This window comes from Desmodus rotundus, chromosome 11 (genome assembly GCF_022682495.2).
Source record: "Desmodus rotundus isolate HL8 chromosome 11, HLdesRot8A.1, whole genome shotgun sequence".
NCBI classification, from domain to species: Eukaryota; Metazoa; Chordata; class Mammalia; order Chiroptera; family Phyllostomidae; genus Desmodus; species Desmodus rotundus.
Window position 1 is genome coordinate 72,285,838 of NC_071397.1, and position 26,184 is coordinate 72,312,021.

General features: G+C 36.3%; 1 protein-coding gene across 1 annotated transcript in view; it reads right to left on the bottom strand.

The window, feature by feature from the left end:
* Positions 1 to 26,184, bottom strand: part of TRDN (triadin) — a 306,741-nt gene that overhangs the window by 248,306 nt on the left and 32,251 nt on the right. The window contains exon 2 of the mRNA XM_053914068.2: positions 13,394 to 13,603. Coding sequence (XP_053770043.1) covers positions 13,394 to 13,603 — 210 coding nt within the window. The remainder of the gene's footprint in view (positions 1 to 13,393; positions 13,604 to 26,184) is intronic.

Consider the following 26,184-nt stretch of genomic DNA (forward strand, 5'->3'; position numbering starts at 1 on the left):
GAAAAAAAAAAAAAACTGTACAAACTTTTTGGACAAGCCAATATTTAAAATCTAGAATTAATAGTATAGACTTACAGTTCGGCTGTAAAATATGAGAGAGAGAGATACAGGACAACTTCAAGGTTGTTGGTATGAGAAAACAGAACAATGGAAATGCCATTTGCTAATGTGGGGGGACGGAAAGAAGTAGGGATTTTGGTGAGTCTGTATATGTAACAGAGTTTTAAGACTTGTCAAACTTGAGTTGCCTTTTAGACATATATGTGGCAATATGTCATATAGTACAGCTCACTATGACCTACAAAAGTGAAGTCCTTCCTGAAGACAGAAACTTGGGAGTTGCATGGAGAATAGAAGGTATTCAAAGCCATGACACCACACGTAATCAATAAGAGAGTAAAGTGAGGAACGCTCTAACATTTAGAGCGTAGGAATAAGTCAGAGATGGGCAAGAACCAGCAATGGAGTCTTAGAAGGAGATTTAAAGAGGGAGGGAGAGAAGGAAAGAAAGAGAGAGTGAAAGACAGAAAAAAAGAGTATAATGTGCTAAATGTACTAGGTAGATATCAAGTGAGGAAATTGTTTTAAGGATAGAATTATCAACTGGCTAATGTAGCTGATAGGTCAAGTGAGAATGACTTTCAGCTTTAATGATGAGGATGTCACTGGTAATCTTCAAAGGGCAGCTTCAGGGGAATGTATTCAGACCAAATGGGAGGAACTGAGAGGCAGGGAGTATATTTCGCTGAAAGGAAAATGACAGCGATTCAGACATGGTTGCAGGAGGCCGAGAATCATAGTGGGTTTTCTGTTGTTGACACTGTTAAAGTAGGAAGAAATATTCCATTTTTATGCTGATAGGCAAGATCCCACAGAGAGCGGAAAAAATCCTGAGAGAGAAGATTTCTGGGGAAATTTTAAATTCTATATTCTATTTCAGGAAATTCTGGACCCATCCAAAGGTGACAGGTTATAAAATGCTGGTCTCAGGGAACTATCTCCAGGATTCAATGTCCTTGTAACCTCACTCCTGAGTCTTTATTTTACCCCATTCCGGGGGGTTTCCTGTGAGCAGGACACAGTTGTCTGAATGGTAAGATGAAACCTTAGAGAAAGGAAGCGAATGGATTTTACAATTGCTATTGAGAATTTTAAAAGAATTATATGTAAGGAACTGGATTGTACTGGCATCGTTAAAGACATTTTAGCACTGGTATATTTTATATCTAATGGAGGACTACTGCAAATGGGGTTTTTATGATCTGAGTAGATTGAAGCCATTTCTCCATTCCCCTTCTTTCTAAGTGTTCGATGAAAACCATAACAATAAAATCCAATGTGATAGATATCTGTTTAATTATCCTTATGCTTCAATGCATTATATAAACTCTGCAGACGTGTATACTGCCTGGTTCTAAAATAGTCAAGTAAGGCTACTTTCATGAAGTCAGTGTTGCTGGCTTGAGATCAGCTTCTGAATTTTAGCCACATGGGCAACTTTAAAAAGTTGATGGATTTATAGATATAGGTATATCTCAAATAAGAGAGTGGTCTTCAAGTCAAGTCTTATTCCTTCCCTGAGACATCATATCCAAATAATATCAATGGGAATAATATACAATAGAACTAAACCTTTTATTAGTGTCTTCCTTTTTAAGAATACTCATGTAATTGTACTTTCTTACCACTCCTGTTTCTATGAGTTTAATTATATATAACACAGTGAAGATTATCATAAAAGTAATAGTAGTTAACACTTCTAAAATGCATATTACTTGCAGGATATCACTTTAAGAACTTCACATATATTAACTCAGTTTTCCCTTTCAATACTGCAATGTGGTAGTTATATTATTTTATCTCCATTTTAAATATACAAACACTGACACACAGATAATTTAAAGAATATGCCTAAGGTTATAGAGGTAGTAAAGGATGAAGCCTGATTTTGTAACATGGTCTTGATGAAACTCAAGAGCGTGATTTTCAACTGTTGTGTTATACTGCTATCAAAAACCAGTCATAAATTCACAACTGGTTCTAGAACAAGATTTTGGATGAGAGATTCTGGGAAAGGCTTTTAACACTATTAAAGGGGCAACAAGAAATTTGTTGCACAGCATCAGAGAAACTGGAGCTGCTATAGCCACCGTATAGCCATGAGGAAGGACTGTAGCTCTCTCAATGATAAAGGCACATCTTAAAAGTAAAAGAACTTGAGTCCATGCCATTGCTGAAACATTGAATTATCCAATCTTAGAATAATCGCCCATCTTCCAGCAATTCTGTTATATGAGATAAGAAATGATTCTCCGTGTTCAAGTCACCCCTAATTACATCTTCTATTTCTTACAGAAATATATACCGCCAGATGCAGGGGAAATGCTGCAGGCTTCTCACGATCACTAATTGGATCCTTGGCACTCATAAAAGAGTGCCAAGAGCGGCAAGGAAAAGTTTAAAGTTAAGTAAGATTTTTTATTTGATCTCTGTCTTTGAAGGCAAACTATACAGATTCTTAAGTTTCTAAACATACTAGAGAAATTAAATTCATCATTTTTTTCTGCTTTTCTCTTAAAGAACCAATTCTGTGTTTTCACCATTAACTTTGCTCATCAGTGTTACATTCTTAAAGTTACATTCAACTCTTTATCTTTCCTCTCCCGAGGAACATCAGCAAACAATGGTTACAAATGGAGGCCCTGAGCTCAGACTGATAGCATTCAAGTTCAGGCCCCCCACTTCACGTTCTGCCAAATCACACTGGAACCAGAGACAAAAGGAAAATTCGGTAAAAACAATCCTGTTCTCATTTAAACTTTGATATTTTTGTCATCACAAATCTTATTTAGAATTTTTAAATATTTCATTAAAATATTATGTATTTTCAATTACTGAGTTTTTTTAGAACACTCTTAAATTTTGCACCTAAGGATAGTTCTTTATTCACTTCATGCTGGTCCTGGTGCTTAACCGACATAGTAGCTGCGTGATATTCACAAAATCAACTCTTGCCACGTCTATAAAACTCATGGAGGCCTCTGCTTTTCCAAAGTCTCTATACTAAATCAGGACCTCACCTCCTCATGCCAGTTGTCTCTATATTCAGCCTGCTCGTACTTCAATTTATAATATATCCAGTTGTGAAAAACAGCATATATAGTCAAGGAACAAAACCCAAGTACTCCGTGCTTCAGTTTTTTGGACTGTGAAATGACAACAAGAGTGATAATACTTACATCACAAGGTGTTATGAGTATTATATGAGATAATACATGGTCTGTCCAGAAAATTTCCAGCCATTGTTTAATATAATGAGAACAGTTGGTATGACATCAATATAACCTGGCAGCCAAGGAGAGTGGACTGGAGTGCATGTGAGTGAACAATGATGACTTCACTCTTCTAGTCAGTGGGGGTGATAGATGCCACTGAGTGAGCATGAGCAGACGCTACTGAGTGGTTAGAGCAACTAATCTACGTCAAATTTTGTGTTAAGCTTGAATATTCCTCCACGGAAACTATTCAGATGATTCAGAATGCTTTCAGGAACAATGCAATGAGTGCAGCCCAAATACAAGTGTGTCATACATGCTTCAAACATGGTCAAGAATCTGTTCTGGAAGTCCTGCAACACGCAGAACACCTGAGAATGTTGAACGTGTACAGGCTGCAATCAGCAAAGATCGGCGACTGACAGTGCGAGAACTAGAAGCTGATCTGGGGATTCCAAAAACTACCGTGTCTGAGATTTTGATGCAGGACCTTGGCATGAAATGTGTCATGGCTAAATTCATTCTGTGGCTTCTGCTACCAGAGCAGAAAGAACATCGTGCTGCAGTTGCTAATGACTTGATTCAAAACACTACCAGTGACCCAGATTTCCTCAGGAAGGTCATAACTGGAGATGAATCGTGGGTCTATGGTTATCTGGAAATGAAGGCCCAATCATCTCAATGGAAGTTGCCTGGTTCTCCACACCTGAAAAAGGTGAGGCAAAGTTGCAGCAAGATAAGAGCATGTTAACTGTGTTTTTTGATGGGGAAGGTGTTGTCCATCATGAATAGGCCCCTCCAGATCAAACAATTAATAAGCGGTACTACCACAAGGTTTTTTGGTGGTTGATAGATACAATACTACAAGAAACAGCCACAGGTATGGGCAAAAGTGATTAGCAGGTTCATCACAACAATGTACCCACTCATGTATCACATTTGGTGCAGTTTTTTGGCAAAATGTCAAATCACCCAGGTGTCCCAGCCCCTCTACAGCCCAGATTTGGCACCCTGCAACATCTGGCTTTTCCCAAAACTAAAATCACATTTGAAAGGGAAGAGATTTCAGACAATTGATAAGATTCAGGAAAATACATCAAGGTAGCTGATGGCAATTTCAACAAAGGATTTTGCAGTGTTTTGAACAGTGGAATAGACACTGGGAGAGCTGTGTGAGGTCCCAAGGTGCCTACTTTGAAGGGGACTGAGATGTCACTGTCCTACGTACAATGTGTCTTGTATCTTGTATCTTCTTCAATAAATGTCTCTATTTTTCATATTACATGGCCAGATTCTGTCTGGACAGACCTCGTACATACAAATCACATAGCATAGTGCCTGGTAGTTAGTAAATGTCAATGTGGAGAAACAAAGAAAGACTGTCTTTGAATCTTGAATGATCCAGAGGCTTTTCCCAGTTTGCTAGCCAGGACTAGCTGCTTCCCCTCCCCTCAGCAGCAGCCTCCTTGTAGGGACTCACCCGATCTCAGAGTCTCCAAATGCTATACAACTGCCATTTCTAGTAAGTCCTTTGGGTATTTGGTGCCTAAATTCTGACTGTATGGTATCCAGATAAAAGGCTGCTCTCGTGCATTCCTTATCAAACAAAAGAGCAGCTAAGAGGAAGGGTCTCCATCTGACTGTCGGATCTGTCTGCACTGCATGGGTGCATGGGATGGCAGAAGACGTCCCAGTCATCTTCTGATTCTGCTAAGGAGTCTCTGACTGCACAGAGAAGTAATTTCCTGCAAGGTTATTTACACAGCTACTCCTTGTTGCAGCTCATATTCTAACCACAATTCCAGCCCCCAATGCCTGCATTCAACTGCTTTGGTTCTTTTCGTGCAGGTCATGTATTCTTCTGTTTTTCTTGCTTTGTATTTTGTTCATTTGTTTGTTTTTTGCTTGCTATTTATGCTTAGCAAATAACTTCTGTTTAGATCATACAAATTCTACTGAATGATATGTGTCAGGCAGTAAGCCAGGCAATAGAAATATTAAGATGAATAAGACTATTTTTACGTTTGAGATACTTATGGTCCAATCAAGGAGACAGAAGTTTCAAAAGTACAATATAATAAATGTAAATCTTAACACTATCAATATCATCATAAAGTAATAATTTATAAAGAAATACTATGTTCATTACTCAACATTCAAAGTTTAAAATATCCTATCACCCTTTCCTGTATTTATTTACTTATTTATTCATTCATTATTTCACCTTAACATTTATTCAAATGTTTATTGAGCTAATACTTCGTGCTAAAAAATTATAAGCATTAGAAAATAAGTAGAATAGAAAAGCTGTTCTTCTTACAAACTTAGCAAATCACTGAAGAGAGATATTAAATAAATAATCACACCCAAATTATATATATATACAACTTGGAGGAACTATGAGCAAAAAGTAAACAGTATAATGTAGAATTGTAACAGAATAACTTGATTTTCATTGAAAGTTCAAGAAAGGTTTCTTTAAGAAAATAAATTTAAGTGAGCACTGAAAGATGTATAATAGCTGGTCTACCAAAAAGTAAGTATTAACATAGGGTATGATTAAAATGACATTTATGTATGTAGATAAATTTGTAAATACCAATATAAAGTCTCATTTGCTTAGGTTCAAATGAGTGGTATAGACCAGCAGTATCACAGTTTTAGATTTTTTGACCTTGAATCAACCACCAACAAAATCTGTGGTCCAACTCAGAGACACCAACTTTTTATTTTGTAAAAAAAATAAATAAATAAAAACAGTGACAGAAACAATATCTCTGTTATCATAAATTCAAAGATAATTCTAAGACCAAAAATGCAGGAACAACAGAATTAATAACATTTCTTTAAAATGAATAATTTTTCTCTATTTTTCTCATTTTGTAAAAAATCAAAAAGCTTTAATTAAGGTTTGGGAATTATTGAGCTACAGAATCTTCTGCTTCCTTGAGATATTTATAAGCACATTGGAATTGCATAATGAAATGCATCCTCTTAGGTTTAGTGACCAAGAGAACCAAACAGTCCTGGAACACTGAAGAGAAAATGTGGAATATGAGATAAGGCTTGAATCAGAATAAGAAGTACACAAATGTCAGCTATTCTTGAAAACTCGGTGTACATGGGAACTGATAAAGTCTAAAATGGTGCAGGTAGTGGCCTCAGTATATCAAGTCTCCTGAAATGTGGTAACATATTCATATATATACAGTCACACAGATATCTCCATACACACAGACACACACACACGTATAAATATACATATATACATAACTATTAAATGTTAAATTTATACATTCTGATTGACTTTGGGTCTTCCTTGAATCATTTTACCCCTCTAAACTTAGGCTGACAAAGAGTGCACCTGTGTAACTGGGCTAAGTGCCAGGAAAAAAAATCAGGGAAATTAATTTCCAAGAGCAGTAGATAAATGGCACACCTCATTAGAAAATCTATTTAAAAGGCACATCAGGAGATGTCTGCAAGACTTTCATAAGAAATTGATGCTTCCTACCATCATCTCCTTGCTGGCTCTCTTCTCAAATTACTGATCTTACTTCCTGGTAATAAGATCAAATTCAAGTTACATTTAATGAGTGCCTCCTATGTGCCAGGCAGGTATGTTTTATATAGATTAGCTTATCTAATTCTTATGAAACTGTTTTGAAATAAGTATGCTTTTTTGTGGAATGCATGCAAATGTTATCAAATGTGCTTTGAGACCACCTGGTAAGGCCATGTATTGATTGTTTTTCTTCTTATGAATAAGGATGCTAATAAATCATGACCTTCATTCTTAGTCAAGAAAAGCCAAGAGTTACAACAATTTTTCCCCTGTACATTCTGACCTAGAGAGTAATCAGAACATCTGCTAATGCTTAAGTTTGTAGCCATTTCTTTACAAATATGACGTGCTTGCATGCATTGCTTAGAGAAAAATTTATCTCTTTATAAACAAAGCAAAGAAGTTGTAAGGAATTTCAACCAAATCACACAGTTTTGATCCTGAAAGTGTTATTAAATTATTGGGCACCCCTCCGATTTCTGGAAGGGCTTCCAGGCAAATTGCAGAAGCTTGGGGACAAGACCTCCAGCAACTTTTGTTGACCCCCAGCCTCAATATTAAAAATATAATATTGTACTGCCCCTGCCTTTCCACCCCTGCCACCCTTAACTTGGAGTTTCTAAAGACGTTTATCTTCCTGGAGAGAACTAAACGCAGAGCGGTAATATCTGGGTGATCAGAAATCTTGCATTGTGTCTGTGGTCCTGAAATAAATATTAATAACTACTTATTTCATTTTCACAAGTATCCCTGTTTTGGATAATAAATTAGAGTCATCCTACATGTTAGCTTTGTGTGCTAACATGGAGGATGTGTCAAATCACTAAGCTGGAACTACATTTCCCAGAATTCCTTTACAAGTCCTTTCCAGGTTAGTTGGGCACAAGAGAAATCTGTATGAGTTTTGGAAGGTAGGAAGAAAGTGATTAGCCATTGTTTATTCTCTGAAGGTTGTGGTGGGGCAGGTGCTGTTGCAGCTCATGCACATTATCTCTGACACGCTGGCTGACCCTGACATGTGGCAGCAGCCAGCAGCAAGGCTTCCAGTTTCCGCTGGACTGCCTCCTTCAGCATATCCCAATCCTGGCCAGGTGCTTGTGAGGATTCCTTGGTGAAGGCACTGATTTATCCTGCAGCTCATCCACATCATCGTAATTTGAGGTGGTGAGAGTCCATTGAGGGTTCCAGTTTGCCCCACGGCAGTCTGGTGTGTCCTTAGTCTCCCCTAGTCTATTTCCATCTGCCCTTTCCAATGACTGGGTTCAAACACCGTAGCCCGCAATTTGGCCCCTTGGCATGTTGCATATATTCAGCTGAAGGAATTTTAGAACTGGTAGCACTAGAAAGATTTTTTGACCTTCCCTGAAACAGGTCATAAAACCCTCATGTGAGAGTGCCCTCCTTCTACCCAGAGCAAAGGGTCACTCTTATCGCCCGAAAATGCCCAGAGGAATCAAATGATTTGCTGTTTGTCCTAATTTAATACATGTACCTCATAACCTTTTTTCTTCTATTACATTTATCTACCATTTCTTACTCTTCATCAAATCCACAATAAAAATGCTCAGGTTTAACTGTCTCTTATGGTCTTCTTTTCCTTATGAAAGCTCCAGTGTAACACATAACATATATCAAATAAGTCTGAATGTTTTTCTCTTTGGTTAATGGGGGCCTAGGCCAAAATGTAGAAGCATAGAAGAAAAAAATGCTTCCTTTCCTACATCAAATTCCGTCTTGCTGATTTCCAACCCAGCCCAGACACATTACAACAGACTTCATAAGTCATATAATAAATCCCCTATTCTGTATCACTCATAGTGATTCTACTTTGAGCAAGCTCTGACAGATATACCATAGCATTGTGTGAACATTATATTTAATAAGATATAAAAGGTAGGTGAACTCTCTTTCTAGTATCTGTTTTGGTGTCCTAAAATGTGTCTAATTGGATAAGAATCAAAGTCACAAATTTTGCAGAGTGCTATCTGCAAAATTTCCAGAAAGCAAAGTGCTATCTGCATTTTACAGACAAGGAAATATAAGTTCCTAGTCATATTAGCTTGGAGTTTATAGAGCTGTAGAGTGATCCCAAGTATTCTGAAAAAATCATGTAAAGCCAATTTTTCAAGGGCCTCACAGATCATGTACAGATTAAGTTAGAACAAATTCAGAAAATAAGGAATTGTGAAGGTTGCTCAGAGGAGAATAATTCTTATCAATCCAATACAGTATGTGTTTATAAAATCTTTTTTTATTTCTCTGTGAACAATTTTTAATGTCTTCAAAGACTTTATCTACTTTTCTAAAGTGCCGGAGAGGAATTTAGAGCCCAAGGACAGCTGCCTTTACTTTTTGGCCTTTAGGGCACTTCCAGTGTGATTTCCTCTTCCACTAGTCTTGTTTCTTAAATGTTAGCAATATACATTTCAAAGGCTATTATGTACCACAAAAGGTTTATCATTATAATAACATTAATCCCTAGCAAATGTTTGAAGTGTATCAATTAAAAATAATATTAGATACATAAAAGTACCATTTCTATTTAAAACTCTTATTGAAGCAAGTGATTTTTTCTGTGAAGAATCAACACAAAAAAGACAGGCTTGAACTAAATAGAGTGAAGAAATTAGGATTTAAATATGTATGGATGTGTGCCATCCAACCAAGATTAATATGAGTTTTTTGTACTATAATTATACAAATTATTTGAACTTACATTCTTTAGGTTCCAGAAATTGACCATTCAAATTTCACTTAGCTAAAAGTATTTGAACTTCTTATTTGAAGAATTTATACATTTCTCCTTTAAAATTTTAGCTTTGTGATTATTTTTTTATTTCAAATCCATTGGTGAATAATTTATCTTCCTAGATGTGGCCTCATGAGTCACCTCAACGCATGTCTTTCTCCTTGCACCTATTGTAATTACTATATCTTTGTCAACTAGAGTATCGTATGGCACTTCCTTACCTGTAAGCACTTAAGATGTGAAACTTAGTGATGTCATTTTTTTAGGGTGAAATACATAGTAGCCAGCATCCAAAATGTCCCCCAATGATCCTCGCATGCTTTTATTCACACCCTAGTATAGTCTCTTTCAACATTAAATGAGACTAACCTGTGTGACCAAAAGGATAGAAATGAAAGGGTGTGACTTCTAAGTCTAGGTCATACGAGGCATGGAGGCGGCTACCTGGCTCTCTCTGGAATCCCTCAGGCTGGAGGCAGCAGCTGCCATGCTGAGAGGACACAGCAGCAGTCACTGACAGCCTTGTGAGACATTTTGCCAGTGGCTCCGCCACCCCACGAAATCTTTCAGATGTCTTGCAGCCCTAGTAAATATCTTCACTGAAACCTCAAGATATACCCTAAGCCGGAACCACCAGCTAAGCCATTCCCCAATTCTTGACCCACAGAAACTGTGTGTAGTAAAAAATCATTTTTGGTTTAAACCACATACTCTTGAGGTAATTTATCATGAAAACAATAGATAATGTTATGACACGTAACAAATAGCATTTCATCTTATAAATGCATTTTATTTTTACATTCTAATTTTATTAAATTTAATAATTTATAACGTTGCTTGAAATTGACTAGTTGGAATTAAAATTTTTATGGCATATTGTTTCTTTATAATATAAGAAATTGTTTCAAAATCCAAATGTCAGTATTATTCATTCCCGTAGGCAATGTCTAGCAGAAGACTTCTCTGTAGTAGCACGCATGTACAGAATTATATCAGACAGCTCCTCCCCGGGACAGGTTTAAGTTTCAGAGTGAGATAGTAAGTGGACAGGTTACAAATACAATGTGTTAACTGATGTAATACAGGTGCCCATAAGGTATGAAGAAATGAAAGCACAGTATACAGAATTCTTGTTAGAAAGCCTGAGAATGTTTTATAAAAGAAAAAGTAGATCTTGAAATCTGAATAAAAATTCTCTAGATAGAAAGTTGAGAAAAGAGTCTCTACTAGGATATTCATATTTATACAGTGCTTGTGATAAACTAGATTTTGTTCTAAGTACTTGAAATATAATCACTTATATAATTCTCTTTATCTTATTACTACTATTACCTCTGCTTTGTAGGTGATGAAACAGACAGAGAGAGGCTAAGTGACTTCTCCATATCACACATTTAAAAAGTGGTAAAGTCCAGATTTAATATCAGGGAAATCCAGCCCCAGAGTTCACATTTTTAACTACTTTAATACAGTTTCAGCTTTCTGGGTGGGGCTAGGAGAGAGGAACAGTATAAGCAGAAGCTTTGAGAAGTTGAGAGTATGTTTTTCTACAGAAAGAAAAACAGGGAAGAACAGTAGTGATATGACTGAAAAACAAGGTTCATGAGTTGAATTATAAAAATTAAATATAGAGCTAAGCCAAAGATTTAAATATCATACCAAGCATTTTGTACTTAGGCAACAGGAAATAGTTGATGAAATGTATGTTGTATGCAGATACCTCTGGAGCAATGTTAAATGGGAGAGCCTGGATGAGGGAGGCCAGAAGATATTTCATTAATCCCCTAAAAAAACAATCAAGTCCCGAAGGGTAGAAATGGAGATGGGGGTAATAAGAGAAGGGAGCAAATTTATGAGACATGGAGTAAGTTGTCATGGAACATGGTGACTAATCAAATGCCAAGCAAATTTAAAAGATGACTTGCAGGTTTCTTTCTGCTGGGAATGGATAGTTGTTTAGCTCATTGATAAAAATAGAAAACTGGAGGAGGAGACCTCACATAGAAGGTGTGCTTAATAAACACTTCCTAAGAGAAGGAATAAAGTAGTAGCAATGCAGAGGCTATTTTTTCCCTAATCAGGTGAAATGCCAGAAACATAGGCATTATCCCTAGCACTTAATTACAGTGATCCAAAAAAGAACCCCCTACTGTAAATTAAAAGTGCGTTTTATACTTAAGAAATCTAATCTGGAAGTCTAGTGGGTAGCTTCTCACTTTGTAAAGTAAGAAGAAATCCATTTCAACAGAAATTTCTTTAATGCACTTTTAGATTATTAACTTTATAAATATTAAATTTACATGTAGTTATTAACATCTATTGTAAACATTACAGAACTATATTTATGATCATATTTGGTTCTAAAATTTAAATGAATTAAAGTCTGAGAAAGGAAAGATAAAATATCACAGTCAATACAAGCTCAAGGGAAATAAATCCTCTGGAGCAACATAACTAATTGTTTTTCACTTAAAATTCTAAGAAATAATTTTATATTATGGGCATTTCTGGTGTACATTCTTTTGAGAGTCTACATTATACAATATTTAGTACAGCCTATTTAGAGCAGAGGTTTATGGATCCGAATGAACAGCTTTTTTTTTGCTTTGGTTGATACCATGGATGTATTTCTACCTGTTAGAATAGATGATGCTCACTTCAGCCCAGCTGCCAGTGGTGCAAGTGGGCAGCATCATTTCAACTGCACCTCCGAGGCAATAAGCCCAAATGATACAATTTTATAACTTTTCAAATTTATATTTGTATTTCTTTTAACATAGCTATTGTTTGGAACATAGAGTAGATTCTTGATACGTAATTGTTTAATGCATAAAATACCGTAATGAAAAACAGAGGGACCCTTTGTACATAGAATGCAAGTTACAGTAATTACAATTTCTGGGTGTTACTGATTCCACCACTACTGAAGAAAGAAAATGAGTGGGCTGGGGGGGGGGTGGTACAAATATGAAGAAGCACTTTAATAGGTTAATGAAATGGTTTTGCTTATGGTAAAAAGTGATAAGCAAAAACTAATTCATCTATTCATTTAATATTTATTGAATGCCTGACTAATTCCTTCCTTCAAGGAATGCACAGTCAATAGAGCATGTCAGATGAGAAATAGATAAATGTAATTTTTTAAATATAAAAAGACTTTAAACAAAGGGATGAAAAATACACTCAGAGATTGAATTGCCATAATGAAAATCTACCTTCACATGTGTTTTTCCTATTTTACTCCAAAACACAAGGACATTCAAGATATAATAGCTCATTATAAGTCATTCTGGGAAACTCCTTTAACACTCTTTATTTTCGGGAACTCAAAACAGGAAGTTTTGATAGGAGGAGCAAGGAGTATGTCTGAAAAGGAAGTTTGAAGCCAGATGGCATGTGGACTTAAAAATACTTTACCCTATTTTCCATTTGTCCAAAAGCTTTTCATTTTGTTTTATATTACCTACTGTAAAACTACAAATTACCCTTTATTAGTGGTTAATAAAGTTGCAGTACCAAGAGGAAGTATCCACCCGATCTTTTTAATCATTATGAAATTGTAACCTTCAGCCTCTGTTCAGCTCTACAAATGAGAAAATCTATTTCATTTGAAATCAGTGAGTATACAGTCACATAGCAAAAATAGAAGGAAAAAGCAAGGAAGGAAACTAGACTTCAGTGACCTAAAATCATGCCTGTTGGGTGCTTTATTTATCACATGAAGATAGGGTAAAAGAGACAAAGCCAAACCTGGGGGAATCGCTGTTTCTATTCATTTAAAAGCCAAATTTTCATAGATCTTACCTGAAAAGTTTTTGTAATCCACTAAATCAAACATAACAACAGCAACAGCGGACCACGTGACTATCAGAGCAATGACGAGAAGCCAGGCGGCTGGGGAGCTGAATGTGGTCACGATGTCTTCTGTGACTGTCCTCTTGAGCACTTTTCCAGGGGATTTGGGCACAGCTCCGTTTTTGTTGTCTATAACAGTCGTGGTGGTGGATGCATTTCCTAACCAAACAGTCGGAAAGAAGAATGACAATTTAGAAATTCACATCACATGTTAATGACAAACACAGATTATGTAAGTATTTGCAAGCTGTTTATATTATTTTCTATACTAGAACACACCTCTTGAGTGGCAGGGCCATACCTCACTGCCCACTGCCACATTCTCTCTTCCCAGCATTTTCCCTCCTCCCTGAAACCCATTTGCTCTTGTAACCAGCAGTCCATAAATGCTGCCACTCAGACCACAAACCTTGCCATCAGCTTGAACTCATTTTTGCTTCTCCCTTACCTTCTCCCATATCCATTGCCATCATGGGCAATGAGTTTTGGGGGCAAGTTGCTTTTTTCATACCCTTTTCTTTTATTTAGGCTCATAGGCTGAATGCAAGCAAAACAATATCCTCTGGCAGAGAAACAAAACAGTAACAAAATAGTTCAAATGGATGAAATTCCTTCTAGATACCCTGCTTTAACTGCATGACTAACCTTTCTACTGAAGCCATTCTTTATTATTGGTGAAGGGACACAGAAGGTCTAAGAGAATGGTGTGTATTATATCCAGTAACTTTTTTATTCTTGCTTTCGGGAGTCTGCATGTTCATGACCAAAAAATTTTAAATATAAAGAGTAGTAAAACAGATACATAGGCAATCCTTGATCATTTCACTGCCCAGAAACAACTAATACAACTTTTGTAGATTAAATGGTAAACCTGAGCCCATGTTTTTAAAAGACTACAAAGCTAAAGGGGAACATCAGTAGTAAAATAATCTGATTAGGATTTTTAAATGACTTTAGGTAAAAATTCACAATAGTGACAATGAATCTCCTTTCTTTTCTGAAAAACTACGTGTATATATATCCCAAGTTCATGAACTCAATTTAGTTGAAGTGATAGCAAGATGGAAAAATACCTTTGAAAATAGATTTCACAGACCGTTTTTGAGTTGGTGCTCCAAGAAGAAAAAATTAGAAAGCACTCATGTCATATCCTCTCATTGATTTTTGTACCAAATTCCCATCACTTCTAATGGCAGTTCCGAAAATGGATGAATGATAGGAGTCTTTGAACTGTGATTTAAGACTCAGTGAATCAAACCTTTGGAATAGCGATTTGCAAAAAAGAGTAAGTGAATTATAAGTGTTTAGGAGAGGCCTACCTGAAAGTTGATATGTTGCTAATCTCCAGGGTTTTTTGTTTTTTGTTTTTTAACCTCTGGAAGGCTTTCTACTATCACTATACAGCGAACACTGGAAGACTTGCTTTTGCACTTCAGATTCATTTCAGTGAGCTGTGTATTACAGTGTTTCTGTAGCCAGTATTCTACACACCTGCATGGTATCTTGAAACTGAAAGAATAAATTTACTGAGATTTGATACAAATTAGTTGAATACTGGTCACATTTTTAAAAGACAGAAAATTTTTTTAAAAAACTGGAATTTCTAAATAGTTTTCCATTTCTTGTTCAGAAAGTAATGAAAATTTAGAGTTAAAATATTAGTTTATATTTTTAAAGACCTGACTACATATATGAATTCCAACTTTTATTTCACTTTATAATCCTGATAAAACAATCACGTTACCACATTTTAAATAGATAAAAATGATAAACTGTAAGTGATTTTTTTAAATATTTTCATATTTTCTTCATCTTCATATCCTCAGAAGTTCCACTTAGGAATAAATCAAGACTCAAAGGTGATAAAAATGTATTCTGAGTGTCAACTGCAAAACCACAAGCAATTTGAAAGTTATCTTGCTTACAGTAAATTACTATTGCCTTTGTTATGAAAATACTGAGTCACACCTCTCATTCTCCATTCAAGTTTACTGCACAAGCTGTAGAGCCAAGAAGAATGAAACTGAGGGAAAATAAATTATCTTCTCTGACAACTGGTCAAGATAAATGCAAAGAACAGCGCATGTAATCTGAGATTATTTAATGTTTGAGAAGCACTTTGAGGATGATAAGAGCTAGTAATTGATATGGCAGAAAAAATGGGAGGTAAATACTACTGAGCAATCCTTCTTGAAAGTTGGTGTCTCAGAACTGGAGCAGAGAAGCTAGGATATGTAACAGTACTTTCCAAGCCTGCTTTTTAATTTCATTGGTTCTGATTTCATACAGAGTATTTTGATTGCCAGAAAGACAGAATCAGCTTTGAAAGAAGTGGGGATCTGGCTGAAAGGCCTTGTGACTCTGCGCCAGAAAGTACGATGAGTGGCTCATGCAGCGGCTCCAAAGACCAGCTTCGCAGTCGGGTGATGCGTGGGAGAATAGATCATGAGCCTCCCGAAAGAAGTCACTTAACCTCATCATGCCTTATTAATCAGATGAGAGGGCTGCCAAGTGCATTTTCCCATTATGGTTCCTATGGGACACTGGCAGTACAATCTCTTCCAGGATGTTCAAGGAGAACACCTACATTCTAGATTGGTGTAAACAAAGTACTGTACCCCCATTACATAAAAGCATTAATTCTGAATTTTGTATTTCACTAGGCAATATGGTTTGTGGAGTACTCTAAAAGTATATCTTTACCCTCAACAATTAGAGAATAAAGGAGAGTATATACTATTATGACATTATAAAATATGTTTTTATTCCAAAAGTGTGTTAAGAATCTAATTCTCAATTATAAGGAAGAATAATCTTTGATAAATACTTTTAAGTATGCCAAAAGATCCATGCAAAATAAGAATTTTAGAGAAACTACTGAAAATATCTTTTGACAAATATAGTTAAATAGTAAAAAAAATCCATCTTTACATATTTTATTATCCTAGCTTTTGCAGAATGTGAATATATTATTTACATAGATATTTGTGACAAATTATGTTTTTCTACAAGTGTACATAAAATTAATAAAAATAAATTTTGAGAAGCAAGATAAATCAAGGCAATTCACAAAAATAAATAACCCTAGATATTCTAATTAATAGATGGATAAGATTAGACAGCTAGATAGAACATAAGAAATAACCTAGAGTAATTTTTAGAAGACTCTAGATTCTAGGCACATTTTTAAAGAAACAACACTACTCATTTTCAAGGTAAAAATTGCTTTTATCTCAAACCTGAAATTGATCCCTTGCCAATTTTAATGAAAGCTCTAAATTACTACCTTTTCTTCCAGATTTTGTGGGACGTGATTATTTTAATAATATTTCAGGGAATAATTTGGCCACCTAATCTACCTGTTGCGGTGAAAAGATATACGCCTATTTTGTACGTTATTTAGCGTTCCTTTCTGCTCATCCACTCTGTCTACTTTTCTAGCGTGTGATTTTTTTTCTAGTGGTGAGACTAGAAGGTGAACAATGCCCTAGCCCCCAGCCGTAGAAATGGGCTTTCAAGACAAGCCTGATCATTCACAACACCACCTTTTGCCTGTGCCAGTGAGGGGGTGGGGCAATCAGGGACTTCCACGTTTTTTATGGAACGGTATGAGGATACTCTCTTTCTACAGGGGTTGCTAAGCTGGTGGGGCCCACTAGCGGCCCTCTGGCCCACTAGATGGACAGTCTGTTACAGAACAAAAAGTGGCAGGATCCAGATACCTACAGGTGGGTTCGTGTGGCCAGCTGTGTTTAGAGTCAGGTTTATCTCTGGACTTTCCAATTATGAGAATATGTCAACTGCTTTGATTTGGTTAAGTTTGCATTACCAGCCATCACGAGCTCTGACTGGCCCTCTTGCTCTTGCTAGAAAAGAAAATAATTATTTTCCTTCAGCTGTTGTATCATAAAGAGTGATCAGCTGGAATGATCTAAATATACAGCTTCTTTTAAAAGTTATTTTCATTTTAGAAATAAAATCTCAAATTTCATTCTTGTTTCTTAAGTGGCTGCATTGTCACGACCCTAAACGAACAGATGCGCTTGGGATTTGCAAAGTGAATTGCTGACATTGAGGTGCTCTTGCTCTTGCTCTTGCTCTGGGTGAATGAGAGTCAGGAAGTCCCTCCCTGGGCAGTCCTGCCGCGCAGTGACCTGCTACCCAATTTCCAGTGGTCCTTCCTGCAAAGTAATAGATATCTCTTCTGGTATCGCCTCCTCTAAGCACCGTTTTCCTCCACCTTTTCAACTTTCATTTTCAACTTATTAGTTATTCCCCATTCAGATACCAGTTTTCCTACAAAAACTGAATTTTAAGGTGAAAAACAATGAGGAGTGCATAACTAGAATGTATGTTTTGAAACAAAATGTATTGAACTAACATAGTACATGTAAAATGTGTTGTTTTGCCAATCTAAAGTTGGCAAGGATTTCTGATTATTTTTTCTATTAAAACGATAGTTCTATTACAATTGCATTGTTAAAAATCCAATTCCTCTTTCAAGAATCACCTGAAATGCCAACTCCATAATGATATATTCTTAATTTTTTTAAAATGAACATTGTGGATCTTACCAGTGATGCTGTCACATCTTTTTGATAATGCAAATGCACAGATAAAATTGTTTGACTTTTGTGAAGCCCTCTGTTTTCTCAACAAAGCTCTGTGTCAGAAGCAAATCATCTATTCTTTTTGTAGTACTTGGCAAAAGACTTTTTACACAGCGAGGCCTAATAAACACTTACTATAAAGTGAAACTTCATAATGTTTAAGGGGAATCAGCTGAAAAAAAGTATTATGTTAGATAACCTCAGTATTTCTGTATATAGAAGGTTATTTAGTGCATAGTAACATGTAACTGGAGAAAGAAATTAAATATAAAACAAAATATATTTTTATGACATGCAAAAATGTTAAGATGAGAGCTATGTTATTGATGTAAAACATACCTGTTCAGGTACATCTCAATAATTAGTGGGAAGCTTAGCTGGTCAGAATAATGAAGGCTACCAGAGAGGAGGAAGAATAGTAGGATAGAGAGAAAGATATGCAATGTCTTTGACTGAAGAAAGCATATATTTGCTAAATAATGTCAATAGTTTAGCTGAGATACTCCTCACTAATGAAACAATTAGAGCTAACCTCTCAGATGTTACTAAGGCAGTTAAATCTCCAAGTTTGTTTATTTGTTTTTTTTTAATTTCTGACAGCCAGGAGAGGTTTCTACAGCCAGATCAGGCAGGATAAATGTATAGATGAATATGAGTGCTGATGGTCCATTTACAAATATGTGATGATGCATTTTCTTAGTCAGCTTGGGCTGTGGTAACCAACCACCATAGACTCGGTGTCTTAAACAACGGGAATTTGCTTTTCACAGTTCTGGGGGCTGGAAGTCCCAGAGCAGAGCGCCAGCATGGTGGATTCAGATAAGCACTCTTTTGGGCTTGCAGATGGTTGGCTGCTTGTGTCCTCACTGGCAAAGAGAGAGCTACCAAGTCTCCCGCTGTCTCACTTTACAAGGGAACTGATCCCAGCATGAGGACTCTACCCTCGTGACCTCACTTAAACCTAATTATCTCCCAAGGACCCCCTCTCACAAGTGTTATCACAAAGGGAATTAGAGCTTCGACTTGCATATTTCTATTTGATTATTTAAAAATTGCTCAAAATAATATTAATCTATTTTAAGCTCAATAGGCATAGCTTTATTAATAGAGCTATCTCTTTTGTGTTAAAAAATAAATGGAAATCATGGCCATGGTCCCTTCCCAGTACATGCTTAAATGGCAAATCAAAATGTCAGTGGGAACTACATATAAAGAAACAATTTAGGGATGAAAATTAATCAACAAGACCCATGAGATGACTCTTGTGACAATGACTTTGACAGATTCAATCAGATTTTTTTTTTTTAGGAAAATAATCCATTCTCACTGCATGAACCCAGGACGTCTCAAGCAAGATTTTATGAATTCGCTGTTTGAGGATGGAATCTGCAGAAAATCTCCCAAAGTCTGGATTCAGCTTCAGGCAAATAGCAGCCAGACTCTGGTCCCTAGCCAGCGTGATATAAATAGGGCAGACACAAGGTTCATGGACAATATTCAGTTTCTTTGTAAACAATTTTCTAGTAGTTTTGTTTGGGTTGACACATTTTCGTCCTGGACCAAATATGCATAAATGAAACCCTCTACCTCACCCCAGCAGCCCTCCTTCTGAACTTGCCCTCCTGACTCTGAGTCACAAACCCTCTGGAATAGAAGAGGCTGGAGTAATGACATGATATTTCAATTTGGAAAAAAAAAATACTAAACTGTTTTGTATTGTTACAAAACTGTTACCTTTTTCCAAAATTGTTGCCTTTTCATGATTTGTTGACTCTAATGTATGTTTTTTTTTTCACTCTCTCCCTTAAGAATTAATCAGCTCCTGCTACATTACCCCATATGGAGTCATAATCTTACCATTCTGGTGTCACCATAGCTTCTATTTTAATCAAGAAAGTATGACAGTCAAACCCCCTCCAAAAAACACTCAATGTATTCATATTTTTCATGTAAATGTATTCAGTAATAATAAGGACTTCATGTAAAGCATCTTCTTAAAATTATACTCATAAAATGATGGGTTTCTCACATTGCCATCAGCTACTTCCAGGAAATTTTAGAAAATTCAAGAACTAAGACAATTTTTTTTCTCATTGTTCTTTTTTAAAAAATTTTATTGTTATTCAATTACAGTTGTGTGCCTTTTCTCCCCATCCCTCCACCCCACCCCAGCTGAATCCACCTCCCTCCCCCACATCCACCCTCCCCCTTGATTTTGTCCATGTGTCCTTTATAGTAGTTCCTGTAATCCCCTCCCCTCATGGTCCCCTCCCCACTCCCCCCTAGCTATTGTTAGATTGTTCTTAACTTCAATGTCTCTGGTTATATTTTGTTTGTTTTTTTCTTCTGTTGATTATAGAACTAAGACAATTTTTTTAAAAATATGCTCTGGATAACATTTTAGGCAAATGTTGTCTGAATCAACCTTGTTTATTTTTTGATATATTTAACTATAAAGAAAACTAGACCTGCATTTCCTATCTATAAGGAAATTTCCATCCATTTGTTGGAAAAGATGTGATAATTGAAAAATTTAATATTTTCTATATGTATATGCATAGGAACAAGGAGGGACATGACTAATTTTATTGAGTACTCCAGAAGCATTTGAAATAAAAATTACAATGAAATATCCTATTTATTTTTGTATATCTTTAATTATTAATAATAGGAATTGACACTTTTTACAGTTACTCCAGAATTAATGTTATTGCCATAATTGGATTGAAAAGATCCATATAATTTTATATTTCTAATAAAAAAATGTTTAAGAATTTTATTGACAAAAATATATACACTGAGATTTGAGCACCATTATAATAGGATAGTACTATACTTTGTTTAAGTTGAGCCCAAATCTTCTTCATTAAGCTATTTGTTTAGAACAGATCAGAAGAGTGTAGCCCAAACCTTCATATTTCTAAATTGAATTCACATATCGCACAAAGCGAATACACATATTGTATGAAGGAAATGCAGCCTGAAATTTAGAGAAATAAGATTTCCTGTGCTTTTTCAGTAATTTAGTCTATAGAGGAAAGAAAAGCAGCTTCCTGTGCCTTTCAAAGGACTTCTAAATGAGCTTGAAGTTCCTTTATGCATTGCTGAAAAGAATGTTAAGGTATCATGCCCATATTTTTAAAATGCAAGAAATTAGGTAAACACAAATAATACTTTATACAAATATTTCTTCTAAGGAGTTCTCTGAGTTTTAGAAGCAGCTGAGAAAGCTGCACACATCTATAGAGCCAGGAAAGCATTTTACTCGTCTTTGATACAAAACAAGGAGTTAAAGAGAACAGTTTTCTGAAGTCTACTCATTATCAGAGTGTTCAAAGTATGTATATTACTTAGTTACTAACATTTTCATTCTTTGAATTATTTGTCCAAATAGACCTAAAATTGGTCTTAAATCTTATGTGAGAAAGATGCCACTGATTGGTAACTAACAAAAGGCTTTTACTCTGCACAATTACAGTTTTGATACAAAACAATTGTTAAAAGCAAAGATATAAACAAAACAATGAATGACTGAACTCTTCTCATCTAGCTCCTTCACTGGGTAATTCTTACTAGGGAGAATAACATCTTATTGAGTATTATGGAGATAAAATTATATCCTCAGCAACTCAAGGAGGAAGAAATAAATGGAAAATTAGGCCCTTGTGTTCTAAGAACTTACTTGGTACTTATGTGAGGTGAATTCCACTTTTGCTATTCGTGTTGCAGACTGGGAGACAAGGGCCACTTTCCTTAGAGTCAGTCCAGGGTCAACTCTAAGAACTGGGACTGTCAGAATTACACGGCACAGTGAAATCCCCTGTTCTATCATTTCAAATAGCTCCTAGGAATAGGATTTTCCCATTGACAGGCCCACATTCTGACATTTAGATTGCTCAGAGCAGTTATTTCTATGGAGAGAGAATTTTCATAAGCTTTATTTGACTAAGCTTATTGAAGCATTACAACTGCATTAGGATCACCAAGCCATAGTGGATTCAGTAAAGTAAACTTTATAAAATTGTCCCTGCCCCAAAGTATGAGTTTTTAGAAACTACTAAACAGCCTTCCCTGGTGTAACAAACACAGTAACATCTATAATATGTTTGTCATCCAATGTCAATTTCTATCTTAGAAGAAGAGAAATGAAAAACAGTTTAAAGATCTTTTCTTGCATTAAAAAAAATCGCTTTCCTATTTTAATAACATAACAAAAAGAAAACACATGAGCTTTCAAATTTGCGTATTTAACCCTATGGTTCTATATTAGAAGAGGTTTTCTAAATATGCCATTAATTTTTTCCACATCTTACTTCTGTTTAAATGTGGCTTTTGTAAATGATTCCACATATCATCAAAAGATTCAGATTAGAAAACAGTTTGCTAAGGCAATTTTCAGGAGAAAAATTATAATTGTTAATATCCCAGTCCCAAAACCAATCACAATTATATTGCCTGAGGCTTACTTAGCATCTCTGTTCCGGGGCAATTAAAAGTTATCACACAAGCCAGAAATTTTGGGAAAAACTCAGTCATTTCAGAAGCCACAGTGACCCTGAAAGACTATTTGGGTAAAAGTGGAGGATATCATATGAGTAAGGTTCGTCAAAATGTAAAGTAGTAAAAGGTTGATTTATTATTTGGCAAAACGTTAAACACTGCAACAATTGTCTAGGGCTGCCATAACAAAGAACCACAAATTGGATGACTTGAACAAAAGAAATTTATTGCCTCAAAGCTCCAGAAGCCAAAAGTTCAAAATTACTAAGGTGTTGGCAGGGTTGGTTCCTTTTGAGTCCTTAAGGGAAAGATCTGTCCCAGGGTGCCATCCCTGGCTTGTAGATGGCTGTCCTCCATTCAAGTGGCTTCCTCCCTGTAGGCATGTCTCTCTGCAGATTTCCCTGTTCTGTACACACCAGTCAAATTGGATTAGAAGTCAGGCTATGGACCTAATTTTAACTTGATTATCTTTGTAAAAACCCAGTCTTCAAAAAAAAAGGTAGAGTTTGAGGTACAGATAGTTAGGACTTCAACACGAATGTGGGCAGGACTTGGGGGGCACCCAAGTCAACTCGTGAAAAATACTACATGGTCTCTTCACCGTACCAAAAAGTTATCTTTTAAGAGTTAAATTTATTCTAGGAAATTACTGTTAGCTTTAGTAAAATGAAGCTTTGAATTAATCAACTTATTGAGGAAATCTGGGACTCCTCCAAATGAAAATGTAACTTGAGACTATGAAATTATTCAAGCGACAGCATCTGGTAGTACTCTTGCTTATTTTCCTTCTGTAGCTGGAGTAGGGCTGATTGGGGACTTCATGGATTTCACCTCATCCGTGTGCCAGCCAGTCAGTCTCTGCAAATGTAAGTCATATGTGGCCCCTCCGCCCATCAATGACCGAGACCAACTGAAAATGAAAGCACGTGATGATCTTCAAGGAAAACCATAGGGCTCAGAAGATGTACTCATAAAGGAATGTGCTCTATAGCAAAGTCCTGGGCATAAATTTTGGACTTAAAAAATACATATAATTGTATGTATTTTAAAATATGCACGTGCACATAAAAACGCAAGCACAGTAGGTTAGGGAGGCACGTGCAATCAACTTATCTTAATGAAATAATAGAATATCACATTTCAAAGTAACTGCAATTAGGTCAGATATTCAACACAACTACTTGTCCAAATTGCTCTTCTTTCGCTACATTGAAGTATTAGATTCTTTTAACTAGATATTTAGATTTTAAATAATCCTACTTTGTAGCCTTATTAATCTATAAACTATTAGGCTATAAACTATAAACCACATACTTTTTGCAAAAGGAATCAACATTTATGAGTGTTTTGTTTTCAGAGAAAACTTTATTATAGGTTGTAGCTTTTGTATGATTAAATGATATGTCATAAAAACTGATGATTGCTAACTTAAAAGATTTACAATAAAAATAATTCTCTAAAGGAAATCTGCTTCCTTCACTTACCCCAGAAAAAGAAAAATCCTCTCTAATAATTAAGAAATGGCCAAAGCATGAATGTTATTGAACAGAATGAAACCCTGGCTGTAATATTTGTCGACTGATCCTAAGAACATATACTCAACAACATCAAGGCCTGATAATTGAAACAAAAAATAAAAGCAAACAAGAAAGACTAAGTCATATGGCTCAAACCCAGAAAATGCTTCTGTGATACAGAAACAACATTAAGTTAGACTGTCTATATTAACCACAATTTCTTATTCATAACATAATCACCATGTTTGAATCCTTGGACTCCATAGTACCACTGAAATGCATGGTATAGAAAATTAGCAACGTTTCCTGGTGTTCTGCAAATTGTTTCACATGAAACTGAGAATCATCTATAATATCTAAGTCTTAATTATGTAAAGCAGAGCATTTTAATGAAATCACTTATTAATTTATTCCATTGTTCATTTGTACTTATCACAGATCTTACGAATAAAAGTCTTTTTAAAAACTCATTATTCTAGTAGTGTTCCTTATGAAAGAGTATTTTATTATTTTTCCTATGGCAGTTTCTATAGTCACATCCTCCTCAGATTCTATGACCTAAAGCAAGCCTATTAAGTGAATGGGACAAAATCAATTTGCCTTGCAACTGATCCTGATGAAAGAGTGAATAGCCACTAAGTGGACTTGCCGTAAGTAGGTTTGCAAACCTAAATGTGAAATTAAAGCGCAGTCAAGCATTCTTTTTATCTTCCTTTAAACATAGCATTGGTTCTTCTGAAAGGAAAGAGTAGTCAGAAAAGGTCTTGTCAGATGATTTTTTAGAAGACATTAAAAATACGCTATAGGTTAATAGCAAAAATCCAGGGGTGGAACAGTCCACTGGGAGCTGGAGTAGGGCTGACTGAGGGACTTCGTGGGTGTCACCTCATGTGTCTGTGAGCTGGTCAGTCTCTGTAAATGTAAATCGGGGACTGCCCCACCCTTCCCACAATGGCCAAGACCAACTCAGCATGAAAGCATGCCATAATCTGCGTGGAAATCTATAGTGCTAAGGAAGCACCAGTGAGGGACCTGCCCGCTAGCAAAGTTCTGGGTGCAACAAAAGTGCTCCTATGCAAGTGACACAAAGCCCACAGGTCACGTAACTGTCACCTCCACAGCTGAGGCTCTGTTATCTACCTAGACCTACCTCTAACAATGACAGAAACGAGCAGGATGAAGTTTTCCACCAAGTCTTAGGCAACCCAAGCTTTCATCACTCATCCCTGCCCATTAGACACTCCAGAAAACCCAAAGTCTCTGTTAGACCCGGGACTCACCACGTCCTCTCACTCCTTTGTAAACATGACTTAGCAGCAGCCTAAATCTGAAGCAACTGCACCGCATCGTCCATCTCACCCCTTACTCCCCCTTGAAGACTCCATTTTACTGGAACGTAACCACACCTATTCATTTATGTATTGTCTTTTGTCCGTTGTCTGTGTTTTACTGCCACGGTAGCAGATTAAGCACTTTCAACCCACCACATCTAAAATATTTACTCTCTCTGGCCCTTTATAGGAAAAGCTGGCCAATTCTGCCCTTTGATCTAGGACAGTAACTGACCAAGTAGAAATTTAAAATACAGATGAATGATGGTTTTAAAATTGGGGGATGATCATTTAAGTTAGCACTTTATAAATATTAATCAGACATAGAGGAGCCACAGGGCACAGTGACGTAAAAGTAGGGTATAGGTGGGACTGAGCTGGGACTGACTCCCTGCTTTACCCCTCATTGGCAACTGCACCTCAGTGTTCACCTAGGAAATCAAAAGCGTTGAAACTATCTCATAGGGTTATTCTGAGGAATAAAGTATTTAGCACAGTTTCAGGCACAATAACTAACTCCTTCCCCTCTATTACCAACCTTCTCAATTTATTAATTGTGAACAGTGGTACTTTTCAGCATAAATATAAGTTACTGAAACATCTTTCTTGATGCATGCTCTCCAGCCCCATTCCTGGGAGCAAGCCTGTGCCTTTTCTTTCGTCCTCTTCTCCCCCTGCAGGCATGCATCTTCTAAACTCTAAGGGTCCCCGTGAGCCTTGCAACCAGAGGAGCAATGGGCAGCATCAGCTTGTCCTGGCCTGACCTCTGAACCTGTCTCCAA